The 10,294-nt window shown below is 43.2% G+C and overlaps 1 protein-coding gene across 1 annotated transcript; it reads left to right on the forward strand.

Annotated features, from left to right (window-relative positions):
* Positions 1-233: 233 nt before the first annotated feature.
* SPCS1 (signal peptidase complex subunit 1) lies at positions 234-7,468 on the forward strand. The gene is made up of 4 exons (XM_018562483.1): positions 234-374; positions 4,856-4,915; positions 6,989-7,075; positions 7,199-7,468. The coding sequence occupies exons 1-4, from the start codon at positions 339-341 to the stop codon at positions 7,313-7,315; spliced, it is 300 nt and encodes a 99-aa protein (XP_018417985.1). The 5' UTR covers positions 234-338; the 3' UTR covers positions 7,316-7,468.
* Positions 7,469-10,294: the final 2,826 nt, after the last annotated feature.

Consider the following 10,294-nt stretch of genomic DNA (forward strand, 5'->3'; position numbering starts at 1 on the left):
TATTCTCACAAACATTCGAGCTGTGTCATACGCGGTATATTTTGTCCTTCGAAAATATGGCTGACATAAAAACAAGGCCCCCTCGTAGTCCACAGCTAATACTGAGGGGTGCCGAAAGAGGATTTTTACGAGGTGTTGTTTATTGTTGCCTCTTAAATTATAGTCTGTGTTTGTTACGGTTTGTGAGGTAGTTATTCTAGTTTGCTTTCCTGCTTTATCTCCATGCAGGCAGGTGGAGGACACCTATAGGGGTCCTTCGTAGGGCTGACGCTGCTCGGTGGTCTAGAGCTTCCGGTTTGGGACCCGTTTGTGTGACAGAGACCGGAGAAGCTGCAATCATGTTGGACATATTCGCCTCCATTCCCACTCAGATGGTGAGCCCTAGTGGGGAGTATATGGGGAATTGTGCAGAGCATGCATACATTTTACCATGCATATTGATATTCATATCTACGTACAGTGCGGATACATGGAGCTGAAGAATGCTGTGTATTGAAGGGTGCACTGTATGACAACTTCTGAAAACAGAATTAAATTCTTATCCTGGTGCTCTGCTTTGTAAGAATTAGCTCTTTCATCCCACAGCAATATACAGCCATTAGTAAAAGCCTGATGTGTGTAGATGATGTCCCAGATCTAAAACAATTTCAGCTTAGGTGTGATAGGAAGCCTCATGCAGCCAGCAGGTAGAGGAATGGGAGCTCCAGTAACAGAAGCATAACAGGGATGCATTTCGGAGGAGGCTTGGTAAGGGGGACCCCTCCCCAAAACGCGTTCCTGCATGTGGTGATGTCATTGTGTGCAAAGTTTAGACCTTGGGACTTGGACGATCCTCTCTTCCATCCAGATGTTGCTTGAGGCTTGTTGCACCCGTCCATGGCCAGGGCTGGATGGGCTCAGCAGTTAGGCTGCAGCTAAAAATTGTTTTCATAATCGATTAGCTGCCCGATTATTTTTCCAAATAATCGATTGGTTGCATTAGAAATTCTCTCTCTCCCCCCACCAACTAATCGATAATGAGAATGTTGCCAACTATTCTTGTAATTGATTATCGATTTAATCGATTAGTTGTTGCAGCCCTACTCAGCAGCATCTCCTTTCTTCTGGCTGCCTCTCTCCTCATCCCACACTGCACCACTTTTGTGAGTGTGATTTTATAGGGTTTTTTTTGGAATAGAAGAGAAAACATTTGCCATGAGGGTAGGAAGACACAGAAAAGAGTTATGAGTCACTAGCACACAGAAACCTTCCTTATTGATGTGTCTGTATTGACATTAAATATGATATCACCAACAAATGCAACGTTTTGGGACCACATAGGGTCTGCCTCATGAAGGATCAATCACAGCAGCTTACATAGTGTACATTCACCAAAATGACCTTTGTCCCTGCTATGGTACACTACACCCTCTTCCATTGTCCCCCATCAAGACACAAGATATCGGCTTGTCTCCTTCTTGGGGAAATTGGTCTGGAGCGATTTTGCTTTGAATGCCTATCTCCCGATTAAGCCCCAATGTTTGGGGTGAAACGCGTCGAGGGGCAAAAGAAGGCCAATCCGCTGCACTGTTTGTCACCCTACATATGAGTACAACAAGTTTTGGAAAGTGCTACGTATATCTGCACTTAAAGGACAGTATAATGATGTTGTAATCTTCATTGTAAATATATGGATGGTGTGAGCATTTGGAACTCCCTGTTAGGCGATTTCTCTTCGATGTTTTAAACTGTTTTTTTATTAAGATGTTTCGAAGAAAATATTTCTTGCACACTTGAAATGTCATTTTTATTATGTATTAACTACCTGCTGTCCGGCCATTGTAATTAAACGGCCGGACAGCGGCTTCTTGAGGGCGGGTGGGCGTCTTTAGACGTCCTATCCCGTTCGCTTGTGCCCGCCGCTAGGCGGCCCGCACGAGCGAGAAACCGGCTTTGAATGTAAACAGCCAGCGATGGCTGTTTTACATACAAGCTTTCGGGCGTCTCTACAGACGCCCGAAACGCCGATTACATCCATTGCGCCGCACATGTTACATATCGCCGCGAACGGCAGAATGAGAGCAATAATTCTAGGGCCATCAATCACCGATAACACTAAACCGATGAGCGGTAAAAGCTTTTAAAGCGTCGGCTATGGTCAATTTTGAGTATGGTAGTTTTTTGCGATTAAACGGGTGTGCGCAATTTTAAAGCTTGACATGTTTGGTGTTTATTTACCCGACGTGACCCTGTCTTTTATATTTTACCAGAAAATTGGGTAATATTAGTTGTTTTATAACATAATGTAGGGAGAACAGGGAGTTGTATAGTAAAAAAAAAAAACCCCGTAGGGGTGATTAAATACCACCAAAAGAAAGCTCTATCTGTCCCTAAAAAATGGTATAAAATTAATTTCAGTACAGCGTTGCATGACGGAATAAATGTCAGTCAAAGTACTGCAGCGCTGAATACTGAAAAATGGCCCGGCCAGGAAGGGGGTATAAACACCCCAGTCAGCAAGTGGTTAATAAATGTAATTTGTTTTATTTATCACAGATGGTCTATGAGTACACCCTTAAAGTACACCCTACTAGTATCGGGACATCCCTAGTATGTACTAACTTTTCAGAGCGATGCAGCCTATACACTGAGTGGCCAGATTATTATGACTTGGGATGCACCGATGCCGATACCAGTATCGATATCGGTGCAGATTCCGAGTATTTGGGCAAGTACTCGTACTCGCCCAAATGCTCCGATGCCTAGCACGAGTACTTCCGGTATCAGGAAGCCGGGCAGCGCGTCATTACACGCTGACCGGTTTCGCGATTGACCGGAAGCTGGCCTCGTGAGGTAAGGTTACCTTACCTTAGTATGTGTAGCCTGTCATCCCCCGGGGCCTCTCCAGCGAGAATGGGGCCTTCGCCCGGTACCCAGCCGGAGCCGCCCAATCAGGAAGCCGGGCGTCGTCTAATGACGCGACGCCCTGCTTTCTGATTGGCCGGGAAGCTGGCTTCATGCTCCCTCGTCATCTCATGACGAGAGCATGGAGCCGGCCTCCCGGCCAATCAGAAAGCAGGGCGTCGCGTCATTACACGACGCCCGGCTTCCTGATTAGCCGGCTAGACGGCTCCGGCTGGGTACCGGACGAGGGCCGCGTTCTCGCTGGAGAGGCCCCGGGGGATGACAGGCTACACATACTAAGGTAAGAGGGGACTTTTTTGTTAATCGGAAAGCCGGGTGGCGACTCTTTACACGCTTCCCAGCTAATAAGGAAGCCAGGTGGCGAGTCATTACACGGCACCTGGCTTCCTGAATGGGACTTCCGTTACTCGGTAATTGGTATCGGCGAGTACCGAAAAAAATTATCGTTACTCGGTACCAAAATACCGGTATCAGTGCACCCCTAATTATGACCATCTGACGTTTGTTGGCAAATTAGCTATAATTTTGCGCTGAAGTTGCTAGAGGGCCAGACCATTATAAATAGGGAAGCAGGTTGTTTACCACGACAGTAGAAGTGATTTTTTTTCTGAAGATATGGAGAAACAACGCGATTTAACAGCCTCTGAACGTGGGATGATTGTTGGCACTCTGAGCCATGGAGCGAGTATCAGCAAAACAGCAGAATTCGTTACATGTTCAAGAGCAGCAGCTGTTAAAGTGTTTAACCCCTACGTGACTGACGACGTACAGTGTACATCGCCAGCATCGGGGCTGTTTAAACAGACTCCCGGTGACTTTTGCCGCCGGGACTTGTTTAAACTTGTAAAGCCGACTGTCGGCTTTACAACAGAAGCGATTCTGGCAGTTTTTTTAAATAAAATAAATCTAATAATAATTGAAAAAAAATTTAAAGTCCCCCGCGCGTCGCAACGTAAACACACGTCGGGTGCGCCTATGTATGAAAACGACGAATGCGCTACACATGTTGGGTATCGCCGCGCACGCCGGAGTGAGAGCAATAATTCTAGGGCCAGTATTTTGGGGTATCTCTAAATTGATGACCTGTGGGGGCTTTTAAAGCGTCTTCTATGGACTTTTTGGGGGGTACTGCAGTTATTCGCCGTTTCACGGACGCACGCAATTTGTAAACTGGGCATGTTGGGTATCGTTTTACTCGTTGTAACCTTATCTTTTATATTCATTACAAAAATGGGTATTGTATTGTGTTCTGGGGCATTTAATTAAATTTGTCACTAAATTTTGGGGTTTAATAACGAGTTGCGCTAATATTGTGCTACATAAAAATTTGCAACTACCACCATTATATTGTATAGGGTCTTGGCATTCAGAAAATATATAATGTTGGGGGGTTTTAAGTAATTCTCAGGCCTAAAATGTGGAATATAACATGGGTGCAAAAAATGGAAAAAATGCCTCAGTCATGAAGGGGTTAAAGACTGGACTGTCAGCCGGAAATCTGGGTCTGAACGTGCGAATTGTGGCCGTCAGCGACTAGTCAATGTTAGGGCAGAACGGAGAGTGGCAAGACTGGTACATGGCAACAGAAGGGCAACAGTGCAGTGTCAGATTCCTCGCATCACCTTTCAACATCTCGTGGAGTCACGAGGCGGCCCAACGAAGTCATCTCGTGGCCCAACGAAGTACTAATGGGGTGGTCATAATAATCTGGCCACTCAGTGTATGTCTATTAAGGCTGCTTACATTATGTCCTTTTATTATTATACAGGATGTTTAAAGTGTCAACAGCTAGTGCAGCACTATACATAATAATGGGAGACAGTACAGTTGCATTACAATTCAAGATGGTTAGGAGGACCTTGCTTCTGACATTTTGCATGAAGGTTTTCATATGTATATCTATGTTTGACATGTGACTTATTAAATTATTCATCTGTCATTTTTTTTGTAGGATTACAAAGGCCAAAAACTTGCGGAACAGATATTCCAAGGAGTCATTCTCTTTTCAGCAGTAAGTAAATAGAACTTACATTTTAAAATGGGAAGATATCTGTTTGTAGATTATTTTAGAAAGAAAACATACTGGCTGATCTGTTTACATCAAACTTTTACCTATGATGCTACGTAACTTTGCTGTTTTTATGTCACATAAAAATAGTGATATTTGGGAAGATCTCTGTCCATGTGCTGGTGTTTTAGCATGATGGAGTGACAAGGTGGAGCAAAAAGCTTTGCTGTGCACCAGGGTCCCCACAGGCATGCAGATTGGGTGGGAGGAGGTTTTAGCTGGTTCCAAAAAATGCCCCTTATATTCTTAGTGGCACACAGATTTTTATTTGGTTACTTTTTAAAAGAAGGTAACCAAATTAGGGATGCACCGATACCGGTATTTCGGTATCGCGTGGCGATATTTTTTTTTCTGTTCTCGCCGATACCGAAAGAAAGTTCCATTAAGGAAGCGAAGCGGCATGTACTGGCTCGCCACCCGGCTTCCCGATTAGCAGGGAAGCCGTCCCCATGCTTCTCGTCACTAGGTGATGAGAAAGCATGGAGCTAGCTTTCTGGCCAGGAAGCCAGGCGCCGTGTTATGACGCGGCACCCGGCTTCCTGATTGGCCGGGAAGCTGCCTCCATGCTTCCTCGTCATGAGGTGACGAGGGAGCATGGAGCGGGCTTCCCGGCCAATCGGGAAGCCGGGCAGCATGTAATGACTCTCTGCCCGGCTTCCTGATACCAGAAGTATAAGGCTAGGCATGGGGCATGTATTTGGGAGAGTACGAGTACTCGCCCAAATACTCGGCATCAGCACTGATACCATAAACCCTAAATCCCTAAACCAAATCATAAAAAATGTAAAGCGTGCATTGTATGAAAGTTGTTTTATTATACTATTTTGAGAAATCATGATTCCAATATAGTCTTCCTGGAAAAACTTTGCTACAATAAGGCTACATTCACACAAGAACCTATGTATTAAATAATATGCATTCATTTGTGTCTTTTATATCTGCCTAGAATTCCGCTTAAGAGTAAATCTGTGCTTTGCCCATGCAAGCCAAAGTTACAGGTTCACTTTACTGCAGACGTCCACAGACACAAATACCCTCCTTCCATTCGCTTTCACGCCATTCCATTCAGGAAAGTCCTTTGTAAAGTTGCTGGTGTTGTAGCTAACACAAACCAATTGACTGTGTGACAGAGCTGACAGGGTTAGGGTGGTCACTTAGATTGAGTCACATGGTCCACCATATTAGGGTATTTTCAGGTAGTGCTGGGTATTTCCTTGGCCCCTGAAACCAAATGAAGTCGCGGGAAATGTAGTGAAGTGAAGGTAGGCATGTGCCTTCCTTTAAAGTGAATCTTTGCTGTTGGGTTGAAGGAAGAAACAAGCACCTTGATGTTTCTGTAGGTATCATCAGATGTCTTTCAGTGTACTGCAGGAATTCTGAAAGCAAATGCCTATTGTGCTCTGACATTGAGAATCTGGCTCACGTCTCCCTTCTGCACCTGATTATTAGTCATTAAGCCTGCACATTACAGTAGAGAACCACTGGTGATGTGCAGGGACATAACCTAGAGTTGGAAGGTAGTGGGGGGGGGGCCTCCCGGACTATGAAATATATCTTTTAGCTTTGGATAGATTAGAGAAGGGATTGGAACTACTGTCATTTTTAACTGCTGCCTGTGTCTGTCCCATTGGGTGTTTTTTGTTTAGTTTTTTTTCTCATTTCCTGTCAAATGATTAAAACTGGAAGTGTTTTTTTTTTAATGCAGCATAGTAGTTACAGAAAATGTGTTGAGAAAATACATTTGTTCACTTTTTAGTATTTTGAGTCTGTCAATGAGAACAAGCAGACAGAGAATAAAGTCGGAGTGAAGTTAGAACTTCTGATTTGCATGCTTGTTGCAGGTCAGTGACTCCTAGTTTTGGAGCCATTAGATCAGCATGGCACAGAGAAGTAGCATTTTCAATAGTCCGCAATGGCAGATTCTTTGTTTCTCTCATCCCAGGTTTCCATTAAAGGCTAGCCATGACAGGTAATGATTGACAGGATTGATTTAATGAGCAATTCTATTTCTTTCAGGTTGTCGGCTTCATCTATGGCTATGTGATTGAACAGTTTGGATGGACCGTATACATCGTAATTGCTGGCTTTGCTGTGTCTTGCTTGGTATGTTTTTATCTTTACCCTTTAGCTTACTATTCAGAGCTGCTCTTTGCGGAAGGGCAGTAAAAATTTTAATAAAAGTGGAAGCTGATCGTATTGTTTCTTTTATTCCTGTGTAAATTGCAGTTAACACTTCCTCCGTGGCCCATGTATCGTTGTCATCCACTGAAATGGCTTTCCGTCCAGGACAGTGCTACAGACGAGAAGAGACAGCAAGAAAAAAAATTCAAAAAGCACAAGTAATTTTGACACTTAAGGGCCCAACTACCAAGTCACATGACCATCAGTGAAAAATGGACTTGAACTGATATTCTTTCTGCTAAGCAGAAAATTGTACTGATAGAAATTGTTACGGTATTGTATAAACGTCCAATAAAATGGCCACGCTGTTGTTTATGTTTTGACTCACTTTCTTCTTGCTATGTTATGTTTTTTTTTGTCAGTGTTTATCTTGGTTGAAATAAAGCTGAGCTACAGGCAGAAAAAAAAACCCCACAATTTAGTGCAGTTATTTATTCCTGAAATGTATTGTCGTATTATAGTAATTGGTCAGTCTGCTAAAGAAGCTGAGAAAATATGACTTTTGGAGCACATATAGTTTTGGTAAGCTCAAAAAAATTAGGATACTTACACTTTTTTTTGGAGTCCATTAACCCCTTCGTGACGGGAGACGTACACTGTACGTCCCGCCACAAAGGTACACTGTACGTGACGTGATTTGCTGCACTAGAAGGCTGGTAACCGCTGAGAATCAGCGGTTATCATTCATTAATGGATGCCTAAGTTTAGAGGCATCCATTAATGAAAGGGTTAACCTTTTTTCAGACACCCGATACCTGAAGATCGGGTGTCTGAGAGCCACAGCAGAGCCGGCAAACATTCTGACAGCTCGTATAGATCTAGAGATATCTCTCTCGATCGTATACTGGCTTTTTTTTTCACTTTCAGGAATAGATACATAATGTATCTATTCCTGAAAGAAGATAGTTTCAGTTTTCTGATCGTTGTTGGAACGATCAGAAAACCTTTAGTGACAGCTGAATCCTGAACTGCTGCAGGATCAGTGTCACTAACTTATTATCGGCTGTTCTGAAGTTTGAAGCAGCCTGATAATAACCAAAAATGTATTAATTTATCAAGCAGTAATAGTGAGATTAATTCACAATGACTGCTTGATATAATTAAATAAATAAAATAACATTTTTAAGTTTAAAAAAAAGTGAAAAGTGTAAAAAAAATAAGGGACAAATTAATGTATTTATTGCATTTTTTTTTTAGCTGTGCTGGTTTTGTAAAAAAAAATGCTACAAATCAAAACGGGGAAAAAGGTTTTTTTAACGTTTTTTCCTCCTTTTTTTATATTTTATTTGTCCTAAGTGAGGCGTTAGACACACATATGTGATATAAATATATAGCCCTATCTGTCCTCTAAAAAATATATATAATATGTGTGGGTGCACTTTGTAAGAAAGTATATTACTGACATGGAAGAATCACACAGCAAAAATGTCAAAAGTGTGTCAGTCATTTACGAACAGAAACTAAAAACAAGCTCAGTCATGAAGGGGTTAAAGGGCAATTCCACCTTTTTCAGGAGAAACAGTCCAATAAATGTTGGGATGCTGGAACAATGCAACACCTGGAAGAAGGTGAACTAGGCCAATTAGGTACTTGTAAAGGAACGAAGAAAAAGGGAAAGTGCTTGAAGCCTTACACATTCAACCCTTAACTTCAGGTAGAGGAAGCTTGGACAAAGTAAATATGTACAAGTAAGAAATCCATAAGGAGCTGAGAGACGCAAAAGGAAATCTGCAATCCTTGAGCGGAGATGTAAAAAAAAGACAGAACAGAAAAGTAGGAAAGAAGACTTTCAAATATTACCCAGGAGCCTTAAAATGTGAGAGGATGAAGAGATGATAGGGATGTACCAAAAGTAGTATAGTCATGGGCAAAAATATTGGCACCCCTACATTTGTCAGATAATTCACCACTTCACGCAGAAAATTGTTGCAAGTACAAATGTTTTGGCATTCTCATGTTTATTTCTTTTGTTTGCATTGGTGTGACATAAAAAAAAGTTGAGGAAAAAAAAGCCAAACCTGACACATTCCACGCAAAACTCCAAAAATGGACTGGACAAAATTATTGGCACCCTCAATATTTGGTAGCACAGCGCTTGGAAAAAATAACTGAAATCAATCGCTTTCTGTAATCATCAATGAGTTTCTTACACCTCTCTACAGGGATTTTGGAGCACTCTTCTTTCCCCAACTGCTCCAGGTCTCTCAGATTGGAAGGGTTCCTTTTACCAACTGCTGTTTTTAAATCTCTCCACAGGTGCTCTATGGAATTTTGATCTGGACTCATTGCTGGCCAGTCCAGTACGCTACAGCGCTTTGTCTGAAACCATTTCCGGGTACCTTTTGACGTGTGCTTTGGGTCATTATCCTGCTGTGAGACCTAAGACGGAGACCCAACTTTCTGACACCGGGCCCTACATTGCACCCCAGAATTCTTTGGTAGTCTTCAGATTTTATAATGCCATGCACACAGTCAAGACATCCAGTGCCTGAAGCAGCAAAGCAACCCCAAAACATCAGTGAACCTCCACCATGTTTGACTGTAGGGACTGTATTTTTTTCTTTAAAGGCCTCATTTCTTTTTCAGAAAACAGTAGAATGATGGGCTTTACCAAAAAGCTGTATTTTGTTTCGTGTGGCCACAGCACATTCTCTCTAAAGGGTTTTGGCTTCCTCTGGCTTTTCTCTCCCGTTCATTGAAGGACACAGGCAACAGATCGTAGATCCTGAATGGTAGGGTAATATCGCCACCTGCAGGAGAAGGACGCTAGGCACAAAACTAAAGACCAATTACAGCCTAGGGGCGGCCCCTGCCGGTGGCCAAACCCCCCACCTGCTGACAAGTCTCCAGTTTTTTGCCTAGCGTCAGGAGTAAGGAGCTAAAAATTTTTCTCTGAAGAATTTTTTTCCTTTCTTCCGTTTGGCTGGATTTTCTTCTAGCAAGTGTCCCCAGGGCGACAGGCTGGATGACTGTAGATCCTTGTAGTCTCCCCTGGGTGACCGACGAGCGCATGCAGACTCTGCTACGGTGGGTCGGCTGCGAGGGGTGGTCCTCCCCGACGCCTCATGGGATTCGTCCCGGGAGAGGGACCTTTGACCGGGGGCTCCGGCCCACCGGTCGCGGCTCTCTCCGCAGGCTGGC

Source organism: Nanorana parkeri, unplaced genomic scaffold (assembly GCF_000935625.1).
Source record: "Nanorana parkeri isolate BGI_ZX_2015 unplaced genomic scaffold, ASM93562v1 scaffold579, whole genome shotgun sequence".
Taxonomy (NCBI): domain Eukaryota; kingdom Metazoa; phylum Chordata; class Amphibia; order Anura; family Dicroglossidae; genus Nanorana; species Nanorana parkeri.